Source organism: Aedes aegypti, chromosome 2 (genome assembly GCF_002204515.2).
Source record: "Aedes aegypti strain LVP_AGWG chromosome 2, AaegL5.0 Primary Assembly, whole genome shotgun sequence".
In the NCBI taxonomy this organism is placed as follows: domain Eukaryota; kingdom Metazoa; phylum Arthropoda; class Insecta; order Diptera; family Culicidae; genus Aedes; species Aedes aegypti.
In genome coordinates, this window is record NC_035108.1 from 271,474,024 (window position 1) to 271,492,386 (window position 18,363).

Below are 18,363 nucleotides of genomic sequence, written 5' to 3' on the forward strand. Positions count from 1 at the left end.
GACTATTCTCCTGAAACATTGAACATTAATATCAAATTTTGCTTGCGTCAATTTCGAATTGATGACAGAATGTGTACGCTTTAAGTGATGATCCAAATAGTTTTTTTTTTCACTACGAGCGTTGCTTGAATGTTTTGGGGTTGCTTGAATGTTTTGGGGTTGCTTCTAGGAAGTTTTAGTGGATTTCTGTTTTACGTTTTGTGTAGACATTGCACCCGTTAAGTTTTGTTTCATTTGTGTAGCACAAGCAATAGCAAGTTTTATTCATATTTACAGTTGAGATCAAGTTTATAGTGTTGGGAATACACTGTTCTCTAAATATGGGATGCCAAAGAGCTACGAGTTGGCACTCATTTTTATGCAGAAGTTTTAAGGTAGTATGTATTCTTGTAGTGTAGTCTTCTCAGCAGGTGCTTGAACTGGCGAAGAGGTTATAAAGCTTCTGTTATCCATATGGGTAATCTAAAAATTACACTCCAAGTCTACTGATTGATCTAGAGATCTATAGGGATGACATTAGGACAATACCACATTATCTTAATATGCCGTTAAAATATTGCACGAGTTATGGCATATGTACAGAATTATCTATTGCCTTTCTACCAGGGTCGCCACATACTGTCATCGCTTGAACCGTCATTGTGCTGATCATGCGAAGGACCTTCATTTGAAGAAATGTTTTCATACGAGCTGCTGGGTCCTGCCGGATTATCAGAATCATCTCGCTGCTTATCCTCTGTTGCCTCGTGTGATATGGATGCTTGCGGGCTAGCTGGGTCAGTTTCCTTTTTGATGCTGTGATTAGAGCAGTCGTTCTCGCCATCTCCCATATCGGTGACGGAGAAAGGTTTTTCGTCAACGGGATCGTCTACTTCCATCTTGGTAACCGGTGGTGGTGTGGGAGGCTTAGGAGCTGACTTCGCCATCAAAGTGCGCACGTCCTCTAGTGTCATTTTACTTATTGAGTCCGGAATTCCCAGAGATTTCTTGTACAATTCCCAGTAGTTTTCGTCTACGTTTTCGGGAAGTGAGTGAAGGTTGGCTAGAATGTCTGCGGTCATTTTTTCGTGCATGGCCGCGTGGCGACGGTTTTGTTCGATCAGTGACTCGAAGTCGGTGGCAGGAGGTGCAGGGGTATGTTCTACGATAGGTTGAGTATTTAGACCTAGAGCTGTTGCCAGCTGGATGTAGTGATCAGGTAAAAGAAGGGCCATTTGACCGTCGTTGATTCGAACCTGGGGTGGGTACACAGGGGGTGCGACATGCTCGGAATGCTGCGAAAATAATATATTGATTAGTAGGTGTTTGATTTTGAATGATTTGCAAATTACATTTGAGACATCCTTATCAGACTCCAAGTTTCCGTTAGATGGCGTTGGAGAAGAGATAGCGGGTGAGGTGGTGTATCCGCTGGCAAGAAGGCCCGACTCTTGCTTGATGGTAACCGGATCGATACGGCAACTTTTGAGGCTATTCATATCAATAAGCTTCTGCTGCTGTGATAGTATCATTTTGTTGAGAGAAACATGGCTCGCGAATGGTGCTACGACCCCAGAACTGCTGCCTGGTTGAGCTTGAACTCCGATCAGGTCACTGCTGTGGGCCATTTCGTCCATATGATGCACCACCAAAGGCTGCGGTGAGTGCAGTGATTTTGCCCTGTGGTTTCCTCGGTTGTTGTTCTCGTCTTGATGGTGCTGTAAAGTAAAACTTCTTTAGTATAAGGATCTAGAACATTCTGGTTCATGTGAGGTTAGAAGCGAGTGTACTGCCCACTCCATACATAACAAAACTCCGATAATTATATAGGCATATCTTGAAAGACTACTAGATATCCCAATATAAATTTATTCTGGAATTCTTGGAAGGATTTTAGCAGGATTCCTTAAAAAATTCCAAGTGATTTAAGCAATAGTTTTAACCTGGGAGGGAGGCACCGATACTACACACGAAATATAGAACAACGTTTGTTTGAACTGCAAGATAACTCCAGCTTGCCAACAACAATCAAGGCAGGCTTGGGGAAAACCGCTAGTTTTCTTTTGTTGTGTACTTTCGATCTTTCCTGACAAACATGGAAAAAGGGCCACAGTTTTCTATGCACCAAATATTATTTTTTATTGGAAAAAGTAAAACGATGCGTTTTTCAATGCTTTATATTCAATCAGTTGATAGGTGCTCACGTGACATTACTTGCATTATGTGCATGAATTGATTTTCATTAAATTTTTGTCACTTTTGATGAAATGCGAAAATGTGTTTTAATCAGTTACGCGCTTTTTCCATGTTAGTCCAATGTTTGAGATCTGGGCTCACAATGACAGTTCGTGACAGCGGAATCCCGGCTCACTATGACGTACAGAAATTTTGTATTGGTTTCTCCCTCCCAGGTTTTAACTATTTTACGTTTTCGAACCCTCTGATCAGAATCCCAATCTCATAATCAAATCAGAATCTCAATCAAACAAGTAGGTTTGAGTATAGTACATTTTTATTCCGCCCTAATTGCTTATCTTTAGACAGATACGCGTATTCCGACTACTACTTGTAGTCTTCTTCAGTGGATGCGAGCAACTGCCACTGAAGACGACTGCAAGTGGTAGTCGAAATACGCGTATTTGTCAAAACATAATCAATAAGCTGGAGAAAGGATATAAATATTTTATGAACTACTCTAAGGTTTTCTCCAGGAGTTTTTCAAGGTTTCTTGCAAATACTTTTTAGTTTTTGAAAATTCTCACCACAACTACCTTAACGATCGTCTCCAAAAAATTTCTAAGGAATTCACAGAGTAGTTACTCTTAGGACGTCTACAAGAATTCCACAAGGATTTGAATGAAGTCCCGTCAAGAGGGTAGAATAGAGAAGTAAAGATATCACCAGAATTCCTTTACGACTTCTGGTATAAATCCCTCCAAAAAATTTCTTCTAAGATGATAATAAATTTTCTAAGTAATTTTTGTTAAAATTTATTTGTCTATCCTTGAAATGTATTTAGAGATTAAATTTTTTTTTTAAATAAATAAATACCATACTTCAGAAATTCTTACAAAAACTCCATTATGGTATTGTGTTGGTAGAGGTCTTGGTAATGTTTCCTGAGACTATTCATAGAAATTTTCTCATATTTTTTTTGGATTTTGTGAGGTGAGGTATATGATTCCTCCCGGATTTTCTCATTTGCACCGAAAGAGATTTAAAGGAATCTCTCTTTTAAATTTAAGCTATCTTTAAATTCTGTGGAATCTTTTGGGGATTTTACAAAAGAAATTCTGAAGAAACTCCTGAAAAGTACAGATCTGTGGATAAATTTGTAAATGATATCCCGGAGGTATATACGAAAAAAATCTTGATTTTTTTTTTAGTTTATTAACACGTTTCTAGAGGATTCTTTGGAGAAATTTCGATTAAATTACTAAAGGAACTCCACTTTTCCGTTTAAAAAACTGTGTGATTTTTTCGAGAGAAACTACATGAGATACCTAGAAAAATGATGATGATAAAGACGCTTTTTACGTGCAGCTCGAACGCGAGTACGACAGCTGCCCAAGCCACGACGTCAAAATCATCATAGAAGATCTAAACGCTCAGGTTCGCTAGGAGGAGGAATTCAGACCTACTATTGGAAAGTTCAGCGCCCACCGACTGACGAACGAAAACGGCTTACGACTAATTGATTTCGCCGCCTTCAAGAATAAGGCCATTAGTAGCAGTTACTTCCAGCACAGCCTTCTATACCGAGACACCTGAAGATCACCACAGCAGACAAAATCACAAATTGACCATGTTCTGATTGACGGCACTTCTCCGACATTATCGACGTCAGGAGCTATCGTGCGACTCTGACCATTATCTGGTGATGGTTAAACTGCGCCCAAAAACTCTCCATCGTTAACAACGTACGGTACCGACGGCCACCCTGGTATGACCTAGAGCGGCTTAAGCAATCGGATGTCGCAACTGCATACGCGCAGCACCTCGAGGCTGCATTTCCGGAAGAGGGGGAGCTGGATGAACCCTCTCTGGAGACTGCTGGAGATGGGACCCGACAGAACGTGGAACGTTATAGACGGAAACGGCAACAGCAGACCCGCCTCTTTCGGTATAAAGACGCCGCCTGGAGGAGACGGAGTACGAGGGCATGGAACAGCTGTGCTGGTCTCAAGAAACACGTTAATTCTATCACAAACTCAACGCATCCCGCAACGGCTTCGTGCCGCGTGCCGAGATGTGCAGGGATAAGGATGGGAGCATCTTGACGGACGAGCGTAGGGTGATCGAAAAGTGGAAGCAGCACTTCGATGTACACCTTTTTTTTTTTTTCCTTCTAAGCAATGGGGGGATAATCTGCTCAACAGACTCCGGACCGAGGTCCGGGAGTGTGGGGTTGGGGACCATTTACTACGTACAAGCAGTAAACAGGACTACACCCCCGACCCACTAAACCATTTCCATTGCCGCCAAACCCTTCGTCTCTCCGGGACCACCAAGAAGGCATTGCTTCGGAGAGGGGCTATTGCACATCGCATCCTCCAGGTTAGCTGCGTAGCCATGCAGCAACGAACATCGATGACACGCTTATGGGGGTCCACCAAGGTAGCATGCTGGCGCATTGCCAGCTTCCCGGGTGGTCCTCACCTCCCGTTGTCCGCTGAAGGCGGGCAGGGTCGACCACTAAGCCTGCGCCCAGCTGCACCGCAGGTATCAAGAACTGATACTGCGGGCTTCGCAATTTGACCTACTGAAGGCTCAGGCCCTATCAGCTAGCATCAGCTGGGATTGCTGACGAAGGGGCCTCCACCTGCCCCGAACAACCAGAGGCTCGTATCCACCCAGTAGGCCGGCGCCACGACAGCAGCGCTACCAGGATGTTCTCCCGCGGCCACTTAATCGCTGTAAGGGTCGATCTCGACCGTAGGGCACCGGTATGACCTACGTAGCCGACTGCGAACCCTTGGACCACCTGTTGATTAGCGTCTGCACTAGTCACTCCTCGAGTCCACACGCCACCTCCTTTGGAGTTCCGAGACGATGTGGGTGATAGCCGATGGCATTCCAGCCAAACTCGTCTGCACACATCCTCTGGACCAAATTGTCCGGAGTCGTGTCCCGACCGCATGTGGCAAACATGCGGTCACGCATTGTGCGGAAACGCGGGCACACGAACAAAACGTGTTCCGCCGTTTCCTCTAAACCTGCACAAACTGGACATTCGGGAGAACCCGCATGACCGAAACGGTGTAGATATTGTCTAAAGCATCCATGACCCGAAAGGACCTGTGTTAGGTGGAATGTTAGTTCCCCATGGCGCCTATTGACCCAGATATCTAACCTCGGAATCAACCTGTGAGTCCACACTCCCTTGGTGGAACTGTCCCACGCACGCTGCCATTTGACCATGGAGGTCGTTCTGGCAGTCCTGCGTATGCCTCTTGTGCCGCGCCTTTCGAAACACTCTATGTCTTCCATGATAAGGATACCAATAGGCATCATACCGGTGATGACACAAAGTGCATCGTGTGACACGGTACGGTACGCGCTCGCAACCCTCAGGCACATTAGCCTATAAGTACTCTCTAGCTTGCTACGGTAGCTATCGGTACTCAAAGCCGTGCCCCAAGCCGGGCCACCATACCTCAGTATGGACGAGGCGACACTGGCCAGAAGCTTACGCTTGCTGGCGTACACCGCAGAGCTATTGGACATCATCCGGGACAGTGCCACAATAGCTGTGGAGGCTCTCTTGCAGGCATAATCGACATGGCTACCGAAGGTAAGCTTGTCGTCGATCATCACCCCCAAGTGTTTGACGGAGCGCTTCGAAGTGATTGTGCAGTCGCCTACACTGATCACCGCTTGCTGCACCGACTTTCGGTTGTTGACAACAACTGCCTCCGTTTTGTGGTGAGCCAATTCCAGTTTCCTGGAGCTCATCCACTCCTCCACAATTGCGATCGAGTGGGCTGCAGTCAATTCCACTTCTTCGATCGATTCACCGTAGACCTCCAGCGTAATATCGTCGGCAAAGCCAACGATGACCACACCCGCCGGGAATTTTAATCTCAACACCTCGTCGTACATGACATTCCATAACACCGGACCCAGGATGGAACCTTGCGGGACTCCTGAGGTTATGTGAAAGCACTTCCGACCCACCTCTGTGTCATAGACTAATACCCGATTCTGGAAGTAACTTCCGAGAATCTTATACAGGTACTCGGGTATCCCCAGACGCAGGAGCGCATCAGCAATAGCCGCCCAACTGGCACTATTAAATGCATTCCTTACATCCAGAGTCACTACTGCGCAGTAGCGAATACCCCTCCTCTTACGCTGGAGTGCTATCTCAGCGGTTTTCTTAACCGTCAGAATAGCGTCTACAGTGGACCTCCCTTTCCGGAAGCCGAACTGGTTGCCTGAGAGACCATTTACACCCTCGGTGTACCTCGACAGTCTGTTGAGGATGATCTTCTCGAGCACTTTCCCCACCGTGTCAATCAAGCATATTGGTCTATACGCCGACGGGTCACCGGGTGGTTTCCCCGCCTTTGGCAATAGTACCAGGCTCTGCCTCTTCCACGCATCTGGAAATACTCCCTCGTCCAGGCATATCTGCATAGCAGATCTGAACATACCGGGAGCCTCCAAGATTGCGACTTTGAGGGCCAGGTTTGGAACTCCGTCCGGACCTGGTGCCTTCTCCATGCTTAGGGATTTTGCAATCCCTACAAGTTCCTCATCAGTTACTCTATCCTCATCACCAGCCCCAATCCCCGGCTGTCCTACAAAAGGAGGCCATGGGCTAGGGTTGTGGCGCGGGAAGAGCCCCTCGATGATCCCCTCCAGCATCTGTGGAGACTGCTCCGTAGGAGCAATTGCACCTCTTGTCTTCGCCATTACGATCCTGTAGGCATCACCCCACGGGTTCGCGTTGGCACTCTGACAGAGTCCCTCGAAGCAGGCCTTTTTGCTTGCCCTTATCTCAGACTTCAGCGCGACTTTGGCAGCGGTGAACACCGCCCGTCGTTCTTCACGCTCCTGCTCGGTACGTGCTCGCTGCATCCGTCTCCTGGCCCGTAGGCAGGCACGGCGCAGGTTCGCAATAGCTTGAGTCCACCAGTATGTCGGTGGTCTCCCATTCCTAGGGTGGACTTTTCTAGGCATGGTCGCATCGCATGCACGCGTAAGCACCGCTACCAGTTCGTCCCCGCTTAGGCCGAGTAGGTTACGCTCACGGCGGAGCGCCTCCCTAAGTACTTCATCATTGAAGTACGATGTCTTCCACCTACGAGGGCTTGGTCTTGACCTAGCCGCTTCCTCAACCCGCTGCCTGCTGTTGTTGTAGTCGATACTGTAGCGAACCGCCAGGTGGTCGCTGTGAGTGTAGGCATCGTCTACCCTCCAGTTCGAACTACTCGTTAGGCCAGGACTACAAAAAGTAACGTCGATAATCGACTCCGCTCCGTTACGGCTGAAGGTACTTTTGGCACCAACATTAGCCAGATCGACATCTAGCACGGCCAGTGCCTCTAGCAGGATTTGACCTCGCTGATTCGTGTTACGGCTTCCCCATTCCACGGCCCAGGCATTGAAGTCACCCGCTATTACAACTGGCCTTCGCCCTGTCAGCGCGGTCGTCATGCAGTCCAGCATCTGCGTGAACCGCTCGGTCGACCAACTCGGAGGCGCATAGCAGCTACAGAAGAGGACCCCGTTTACTTTGGCGATCACGAAGCCCTCGTAGGTAGTAGGTCGCCCTCGTAGGTAGACACCAACTGCTGGACAGGGTATTTACCCGTTGTCCATATCGCCGCCATTTTTCCGGATCCATCCACGACCCAGTTGCCGTTGCCGGCGGGTACTCGGTATGGGTCCGATATGATGGCGATGTCCGTCCCCCACTCAGCAACTGACTGGTACAGCAGTTGCTGAGCTGCGTCACAGTGGTTCAGGTTCAGCTGCGTTACCTGCACTGTGATTTTTCGTTGATGGCTCGTTTGAAGGTCGGGCACCTTGAGCCTCCCGTTGGGTGATTGTTGTTCACGGACTTGCCGGAACAAATCAAGCACTTGGGAGGGTTCTTGCAGCCTAGTGCCTTATGACCTTCCTCACCACAACGCCTGCACAACTTAGTCCTATCAGGGCCTTTACAGCCCCAGGACTTGTGTCCAGGTTCCCTGCACCTAAAGCAGATCACTGGTTGCTCATGTATGTTCAGTGAACATACTGACCAACCAACCTTGATCTTACCTACCTTAGCGGACTTATTTGCGTCTGCCACAGGTAGGTGTACTAAGGCCACCTGAGTACCTGCCGGACCTTTCCGTAGCTGAACGGCGGTGGTGGGCACCTGCACTTCGCACTGTTGCCGCAGTGCCGTGACGAGCTCTTCTGCGTTAGTGATCTCGTCAAGGTTCATCACCTTCAGAGTCACTGACTGCGTCAGAGCCCTCACTTCAACACCAGCGCCAAGGACCTCTTCCGCCAAACTTTTGTAGGCGGCGCCCTTGCGCTCCTTGTCGCGCTTAAGCTCGAGGATCATTTCACCTGTACGAGTGCGTCTGACACTGCGTACGTCGGCTCCTAGATCCGCAAGCTTCGCGTCACTGCGCATCGCCTTCAGGACTTCCGAGTACTTGGACTCTTCCGTCGTGATGATGATCGCATCACCCTTTTCGCGCTTGGCACCTACCCTCCTACCTTTCTTAGGTCTGGTATCCCTGCGCTCCTGTTTCTCCTGTTTCTTCTTCTTCTTCTTCCTCCCTACGGTTGTCCAGGGGGCGTCCCCCCCCTGCTCCGCCCTGACCTGTGGTGATGGAGGACCTCTCAAAGGTCGCAACCCCCTGTTCCCATCACTCCGTGAGGGGCCAGCCTTTTCGGGCCCACCCTTCTCGGCTTTCCGGGACGCCTGGCTGGGGTCCGATTTTCCGGCACTTCTGCCGGTTTTCGGGGTCAGTATCCGCCTGGCCTTACGAGCGCCGCCGGGTAGCTCCTCCCCTGACGGCTGCCTCGCGCGCTTCTGCGATTGCTTGCTGTAAGCATTCGCTTCCACGCTTTTGGGGCTGCCCGCGAAAACGAAGGGTTCCGTCTGGGTAGACTTCGGCACCTTCAGTTCCACGGGTTCTGCCGCAGCCACAGTCACCATGGGTTCAGCATGGTTCTGCTTGGCCGCCAACATTGACTTACGAAGTCTAAGCAAGGCCTGCTTGAGGTCCTTGCTGATGTTAGACTTCGAGGACGCAAAGTCAATTATGGAGTCGAGCTGCTGTGCAGACACTTCCATCGCAGAGAGCCCATCTCTACTTTTATTGATGGCCCTCATCAACCACGCTCCATCCATAACTTCACCCGATGCGTTAGCCGGGGATGAAATATGGGTTCCAGCACTGGCACTACGTGCACTGCTGCCTCCTCCTGCTTCTACTCTCCTCAACGGAGATCTAGCTAGCCCACTTCTTGCGAAGGGGTTCGCTTCCCTACTACTGCTACTACCTGCACTACTACTATTGTTTTGATTAGATATTGTACTCATTTTTGAATCCCACGAGTAGCACGGGAAAAGAGGTCCACCACGCCAGAGCCCTGCATTAACGCGGTAAGGGACAAAATACTGTGAGGGGTGCCCAGGTGCCCCACAGGCTCCGTTAATGGCCGAACATCTTTTTCACCCCTTCGACCATTCATTCCTCAGCACGGTTTTTCGCATCACACCTTGAATTGGGGTTACCCCGTTTGGTGGACTCTTACCACCGGAACGGGTTGTCCGTAGTTCTATTCTGGACGCCGGAACTACACGGCCACACCTGAATAGCTCTGAGAGCACAGGCAATGAATGACGGGGCAACCGGGTTTTCCGGGATTCCTTCGTCATTACTGCGGGCGATGGAAACCAACCATCCCCCAACTTTGAGGGAGCTTAAGGATGCCATTTAACAGCTCAAGAAGAATAAAGCTGCTGGTAAGGATGGTATCGGAGCTGAACTCATAAAGATGGAGAGATGCGGCTACGAACCAAGTATTGTGGCGAAAAATTATTGATTCAGTATTATCCCTTTAGATGTTAACTAAATAAATGAATGAAATATCTATTTATTCTCTCTCGTTTATAACACTTCAATTTTAGCAAATTTAAATGAAGTCTGTGTCCGAAAAAACGTCATCATTTTGTATTAAAATTTAGTTTTAAATCAAATTTTACGTTAATTTCTAGAATCCTGGGATTCCCGGGGCGTTAGGATTTTTATTCTGGGAAACGGGAAATCCCGATTTTTTTTTGTCTGGATGGACACTCTAAATCGTTCTATTCCTTACGCATTCTCATACCCATTCCATATCATCTTTCGTCTCCTTTAGTGGCATACGATAGTATTGCTCGCATAGAAAATGGAAAATCATAGAGAAGAGCTTAAACTGTAAACTCACAAGATTGAAACGAGCGGAGATTTCAAATTTCAGGTGAGCACTACAGTTTGTTAGAGTCTCGTTGGAGAATAAAACAAAATGATGGACTTTTGCACCTATTGTTCAATATTCTGCCATAAGATGTTATGCACAGAGCCGGGCTTATAAACCGAGAAATGATTTTCAACAGATCCAGTCATTTTTTTTTGTTTCGCCTATTATATGGGCATGGTTGGCTGAACATTTGAAAAGGTGGCATACATGTACGTGGAGGTGGTGGCTGAGTCTACCTTGAATCTTTGCTAACTATGCTATGCTCAAAAAGGACCTGTAAACTCTTGGTTCCTAACGCTGGATGTTCAGGACCATCTTTGGCGATTTGTATAAATGGTGTATTACGGTGAAAAACCGAGGAAAACTCTCATATCAACTCATAGAGGCGCCCATGTAGTTCATATCATTGATATGTCTGTTTTATATAACACATTTCCCCATAACTGAATAAAATACCTATGAGTACAACTTAGCCTAACACGATTGAAAAATAGCATGACATGTATCCCACCTACCGATTTCGGTGTCGGTGTAAGCAATCCAAGTTCCGTCGAAGGACTTCGATACGCGAACGGAGATCTGCCTATTTCCCGATTGGTCTTACTGAAATCCAATGGATTCGAATCCTGTCCGCCGTAGTCCAGGATGTCTTTCGTTTTCTTAATCGTGGAATGATTTTCGTAAATGGCTTCTGATTTGCTTATTTCCGTCGCACTGCCGTTTGAAACCTTAGGACAGATTTCCGTATCGATTTCCGCGATACAGTTATCCAGATGCCGCAGCAATCGAGCTTTCGAACCCGCATCGGTGAGTGTGGGTACACTTGGCAGTGGTGGAGGTTCTGGTGTAGCCAAGTACCGTGCTACTTCTCGGGCGCAGTCGGTGTAGCCTGCGCGGTATTTGTCGATGGCCGGGTTGTCCAGGTTTCGATGTCGCTGGAAATGCCTTACCGTGAGCTCCAGTATGTCGGCTTTTTCTAGCTTGGAATGTTTGGTTTGTCCATCGCCGGATTTAGTTTTAACCGTAGATTCTAGTATGAGGGCTTTGAGGATTGCCAAACTCTGATTGATTCGAGCCCGCCTACGCTTCTCCATGAGTGGTTTGTTTGTGCGCTTCAGAGGGTCTTGTGATGTGATTAAACCTGCCGCTGTGTTTCCGTTCTGTAGATGTGCGTCTAGTTTCGACGACAACGCTGTCGCACTTAGCTCTGGATAAACGAGAATTATCACAATAGTCAGCAATTTAGAAGCTTCATCATTTAATCACAACTTACCACTTCCGTGTTTATGCCCCTTGTAATCTTTATCCTTTTTTGCAGTCATTGTACGTTTGCTGGTAATAAGGGTGAAATAAAAAATCTAATTCCTTCGCAGAAAGCCAGCGTGTAACGGTGTAAGGTCATTCATTCGGTACAATTGTAGCTGAGATCGGTTTCAGGATGAAGATGTTATCTGAAACAAAGTATAAGAGAAGAATTATTTAGTTATTGAAGTTTGTTACATGTCACAGTGTATAATAAATTGGCATAGTGACTTTCTCGCATCAGACGTCCTTCAGTATATTTCAGCTTATATTCTACCAGATTTTGTCATTGCTCATTGTGTCATAAGATGTACGTTTGATTCCCATTTCATTCCTTGAAACTTAATTTTTCGTTGAGGCCCTGGTATAGTCGTTAGAACACACGCCTCGGCGAGGACCTGGGATCGAATCCCATCCCCGAGATAGTCACTTAAATTTATAGTAACGACTTCCTTCGGAAGGGGAGTCAAGCCGTTTGTCACTTGATGAACCAGCCTAAGGCTATTAATCTAGTTGAACAAGATGGAAGATAGAAACTTTTCGTAAGATATTTTTTCTTTGAGGCATGTTTGTTAGAGTTAATGGCTACCGTCTTCAGCCTTCAGTCCGTATTTTCTTTAACCTTCTGTACGTGCATACAAAACGTTACGTTGTCTGTTCTTTGGGATCATATTGACCCTGCGATAACTTCACAAAATTTGAATTAATTTAAAATTTTGAGTTTTACTAAAAAATAAAAGAAACTTCAAAGGGGGATGGTTTATCTTAAAGAGGAATAATTGTGAAAAAAGGTCTAAAAAAGCGAAATTTTGAAGCTTTTAACGCTTACATCTCAGAAACAGTTTTATATAAAAGTATACTTTCATCAGTATAGATTTGCAACAGTGAGAAGGCCACTTATTACAAATTCGCCGCATAATGACGATAGCTAAAAAAAACGTTGTTTTCTGATTTCTCTATTAACTACAACGACTATGGTTTTATATGCTGATGATTTGGAAGATTAATGCCTTCTGCAAAGTTGCCTAAAATTTAAAGTCTAAAAGGCTTTACACTGCATCTTTGTTTAGTTCAACATTTTACAACTAGAAGGCACTAGTGAGCTACAAATGTTTCAAACGCATATATCTCATTATGCAGAACAGGTAGAAAGCCGGTGTTTTCAGCAAAGTTGTTCGTTAGGATTGGGATTATGTGCTATATGCTTGATTAGTTCGATATTCTACCACTAAGAGGCGCTAATGACCACTGGAAATTTGAAGCTCATATATGTCGGACGATGCAGTTTTGGCTGGTGTTTTCGGTAAAGTTGTTTATTAGGTCAAAAGCTAAACGCTGCATGTTTAATTGTTCAACATTCTGCCGCTAAGAGGCGCTAGTGAGCATCAAATATTTTCAACTCATATAGCATGATGCAGAAGAGCTATTAGGTCAGTGTTTTTAGCAAAGTTATTGGTTAGGTTCAGAGCATAGTGCTGTATGCTCGGTTGTTTCTATATGCTGCCACTAGGTGGTGCTAGTGAGCATTGATAATTTGATGTATGCTGTCGTAGATTAGTGAGAAGGTTGGTGTTCTCGGTAAAGTTGTTTGATAGGCAGCCTTTGCGATACTTTTCGATGTTCGGCAACTGTGGGTTTCTAGTGAGCTGAAAATTTCAAAACATTGTATACCGTAAAATGGAGTGTTAAAGACCCGTGGGGTTTCAAGGGATTGAACTTCTCAATCAAGTTCGACAAATCACAGAAACCTCGAAAATCGATGTATAAGTCATCTGAAATGCTCGATTTGTTCAGAGGATTGTGAACCGCATTATGTAGTAGGAGCTGTCTATTAATATGAAGTATTGTGGTTTCTAGTATTTGAAAACCTTTCAAAACATTTTTGTTCCAATTTTATGGGCTAAATACATTTATCTACAAAACCATGAAATATATTTGAGAAAAATTCGCGAGTAAGGTAGAAGATAAGGAAATTTAATTGAGATCATAGTACAGACAAAAACTTCATAAAATTATGTCTGGGTTTTAATTTTCAGAAACTTTTATGAAAAAAGTCTCGTTTTGAAAATAAGTGGGGTGTTAAGGAATTATCTATTCTAACTTTTCTAAGTAACTAAACTCATTAAATTTATGCCGTAATATATTTCAATATAGTTTTGAGTTGTTCCGTCAAGTTGAACTACAATGTAAAGTGAAGGGATCTATTTAGTAAGTCACTAAATATCTCAAAACATGACTTATTTCAAAATTTGTAAAATTGGTAGGAAAATCTAAATAAAAACTGATTAATGTGAATATGGTTTTTTTATGATAATCACATTGGAGAAAAGTTTGCATATAGGAATGATTATCTTATTTGAAATGGTTTTGGAGCTATTAATTCTTTTAAGTTTTGAGATTTATTGGCGTAATTTCAGTCCACGGGTTACATTAATAAACAATCGGTTTGATTAAAGCCGACATTTTGAGCATTTATTTGCTCATCTTCAGGGCAAACTACAATTTACAAAAATATATACTATTTGTCTGGTCAAGTCCGAAACATTATTTAATACTACTTACATCATTGATTTGTTTTTAAATCAAGTGGGTTTGGACAAACATTGATTGAACGGCTAACAACATTACACTGCAATTACAAATAAATTTCAGACATTATAACTTAACTCTCATAATTTTAATTTGAACGGAGCACAAACTTACACAGCTTTCACTCGAGCACATCTAAACAGGTTTGACCTAAATTACGCCACTAAATATCAAAATCAGTCAAGACAGTCGATATTCCATCTAATTCTTTTTAAGTATTACCTAGGTCCTAGATAAACAATTATAGTATAAGGTTATTTCCGAGCTTTTTTTTTGGAAAATATATAGTTTGCGGTATATTGTGAGCGATTCCGCTCTGTATTGGAAACTTTTCGTTAGGATTTTTCTCGATCATGCAACTGGGTATAACATGCATAACCGTTACTTGGTGTGGTGCTTTATTTAAAAGGCAAATTGGACGCTTACCCTATTCACACTTAAAGCTTGTTGAAATTATCCATCTTTTGACAAGTCATGACAAGATTGCTCTGCACTGTTCTAGAATATGAATACTGCATATAAGTATAAAAATCTTTTCAAGACAATTGTGCGATGCACTGATAGCTTGCTTGAAAATAGAATCAATAGGTATGAGAGATTTAGCAGTTAAAATAAAATGATTAGCATTTTCAGGAGTTCCAACTTGAATTATATTGAAGTAATATCATCTTTAGATTTAACAAGACCTTTGGAGTGGAGGGGAAACATCAACGATGTTGACCAAAATAATATTTTTTTGCTGTTGGCAAAATATAGTTTTATATAAAAACTTCAAATTCCTTAACACCCCATTTTGCATTTTCGTCAAAAATCACACATTTTTATGATTATCTCAGAAATCTGCCATAGGATCGTCTTCATTGTAATTGGCTTTTGATATACACGCCGGGAGAATGGTAGGACTGTATTTTGTTCAATTATTGGCATACTAGAAGTTGCTCGAATTTTAAGTGGATTTTTTTTTCATCCCTTAACACCCCATTTTACGGTACATAAATTCTGATAATTTAGTTGTTGTAGGGTCATGCGGGGCAAGATGAGCACCCTAAGGATAAGCGCGATTTAAGCCTACTTAAACGTTATTATTTTGGTAAAATTGGTAACCATCCTTATCTTTTGCATTATTACTTTGACCTCCAACCATTAAAAGTTTTAAAAAGTGATAAATAGTTTTTCAAATAACACGTTAAAAAATAGCTTTTTTATCATCGGTCAAAAAAAACTGCGGGGCAAGATGGGCACCCCCATAAAAAGATGCAATTTACTAAAAAAAACTATTATTTTTCAATGCTTGCAATATCCCAAGATATTATCTTTAATATCTGATAATATTTATCTTCAACTAGCTTAGTTTTTAAAACTTTTATCAGAAAATAAATAACTGTTCATAAATTGCTAATATTTTACTTAAAAAACGATTAAATGTGTTGTTTGTTTGTATATTTTTTAGAAAAAATGTTTTGTGCAAAGAAGATACCGTAACTCAAGCTCATAGTTAATGTGGTTCTATAATTTCACACTTTTACTTAATTTTGAACATGGTGCTCATCTTGCCCCAAGGTTGTAAATTTATTAATATAATCAAAACAATTGAAATATTTTTTAAATTTGATAAAAAGTTTTGCTCCTGATTATCTACAGAAGATTATTCTATAACTATACGGCCAAAACGTATGAATTAATTTGTTTACGCAACAAAAATATAACTTTTAAATTTGTATTTGTATTTGTATTTGTATATTTGTCAATTCATCTGACTATGTGTCTTAATGAACAATTAAAGTAAAAAAAAATATCAACTATTTGAAACGCATATTGAAGACATATACAACGAATAACTTAATTCTAACACTTTAAAAATGCGTCAAACAAATATCAAATATCTTCCCGTTCTTCCTCGCGTAACACTCGTTCAATCCGTTGTCGAAATGTAGAAGTTGCCAAGCCGAAATCGAAGAGGTGATAGTGCTCGTTGAAGCGTGCTGCCATGTATCGAATAGGGTCATGTAATCCGTAATTGACTGTCCGAGCAGGGAGATGTAGGAAACTTCTTGTACGGAGTGGCCGTTCTGGTGCATATACTAACAGATTGGCAAGAATTTCCGGTGAATCAATTTCGCCTACCAAAACTTTAGCTACAAACACTGATTGAGCTGTAGACCTTCTGCTCTCAAGTGTGTCAATACCCAACAGTTGACACCGATGTTCATATGGTGGCAGACTTGTGGGGTCTCTCCACGGCAGATGCCGAAGGGCATAGCGCACAAATTTTCTTTGTACAGTCTCCAGTCGCATTGTCCAAACCCTTTGGTATGGGCACCAGATGACGGATCCAAACTCTATGATGGAACGCACAAGGGAACAGTACAACGCTTTGAGACAGGTTGGGTCACGGAATTCATCCGCAATTTTGAATATAAATCCGAGCTGCCTATTAGCTTTGGCGATAGTGTCCAGATAATGGGGCTTAAAAGTTAGAGCTGAATCTAGCGTGATACCTAGGTCTCGAATAGTATCTACACGATGTAGTGGCAGATCATCAATGGTATAGTTGAATATAATTGGCTTTTGCTTGCGGTGAAAACTGATCACGTTGCATTTCTGAACACTTATGGTGACGAAGTTCCTATCGCACCATTCGCAAAAAACGTTGATTAGATGTTGTAGCACCAGACAATCGTTCGCGCAGCGAACAACTACAACAATTTTGATGTCGTCAGCAAACAGAATTCTGCATCCAGTAGGAAGAGCGAATCCAATGTCGTTGAGAAAGATGGAGAACAACAGCGGCCCTAGGTTGCTGCCTTGGGGAACTCCCGAGGTGTTTGTAAAGTAGCCCGAATTTGCTGAACCTAGCTTTACACAAAGCTTCCGGTGCGTTAGGTATGACTGGAACCAGTGAACCAAATCCGACGATACGCCAAGTTTGCCTAATTTAGCAAGAAGTATGGAGTGGTCGACGCGATCAAACGCTGCTTTGAGGTCGGTGTAAATAACGTCCACTTGTACTCCTGCTTCCATATTCTGCAGACACAGTGATACGAAGGGAGCGAGGTTAGTTGAGATCGATCTTCGGGGGTAGAAACCATGTTGGTCAGGTAAAATGTAGTTTTTACAACAGGAGAGTAGGACATCGTTGACAATTATCTCAAAAACCTTGGAACAGGCGCAGAGTGATGTGATGCCTCGATAGTTTTCCGCATTCTTCTTATCTCCTTTCTTGAATACCGGAAACATGTAAGAATACTTCCACCGCTCTGGAAACAATCTTTGGAGCAAAGAGGCGTTGAACAGCTTCGTCAAAGGCAGAATAAGTTCGGTAGAGCATTTTTTCAAGATGCTTGGTGGGATACCATCTGGGCCACTTTCGTTTGAATGCTTTAGCTTACGAATCGCTGATTCAACCATATCCGGAGTGACAGAAAACATGCTGAGATTGAACGCATCCCTTGGTGTATCACTGAGCGCCATAGCTATTTGTGATTCAGCGGCAGTAGAGTCGTTGAACACGTTTTTGAAACGTTCTGCTAGAAGATTGCTTTTATCAACCACTGATGCAGCGAATTTGTCGCCGAAATAAATTTCGCTAGGGAGACCATCCTCTTTCTTTTTAGTTTTCACAAATGACCAAAACGATTTTGGGTTCCTGCGAAGTTTATCCTGCATGCGATTAGTGTAGCCTTTGTACAAGAAACGATTGTAGCTGCGGTATTCATTGCTTGCAAGAACAAAAGATTGCTTGGTTAACGGGTTTTTGTTTTCAAGGTACTTCCGTAGTGCTTTGGACCTTAAACGCTTCAAGTATCGAAGGCGTGCGTTGCCCCAAATTGGTTTCGCACTTGGTCTTCGCAGAGGCACATTTGCTGATATTATATGGTTCAGATTACTAGTAAAATAGTCAACAGCTTCATTGACACAGAGGCAAGTTTCGAGGTATTGCCAGTCGATTAAAGCAAGTGCTTGTGACATTGAAACAAAGTCAGCTCTGTTGAAGTCAAAGGCCAGTGGATCGTCGAA

At 43.8% G+C, this 18,363-nt stretch overlaps 1 protein-coding gene across 1 annotated transcript in view; it reads right to left on the bottom strand.

Annotated features, from left to right (window-relative positions):
* Nucleotides 1–296: 296 nt before the first annotated feature.
* LOC5574285 overlaps nucleotides 297–18,363 on the bottom strand; it is a 76,447-nt gene continuing 58,380 nt past the window's right edge. Inside the window, exons 2-5 of the mRNA XM_021845087.1 lie at nucleotides 11,729–11,906; nucleotides 10,971–11,662; nucleotides 1,332–1,697; nucleotides 297–1,274 (exon numbers count right to left, since the gene is read on the bottom strand). Coding sequence (XP_021700779.1) covers nucleotides 600–1,274; nucleotides 1,332–1,697; nucleotides 10,971–11,662; nucleotides 11,729–11,777 — 1,782 coding nt within the window. The 5' untranslated portion in view covers nucleotides 11,778–11,906 and the 3' untranslated portion in view covers nucleotides 297–599. The remainder of the gene's footprint in view (nucleotides 1,275–1,331; nucleotides 1,698–10,970; nucleotides 11,663–11,728; nucleotides 11,907–18,363) is intronic.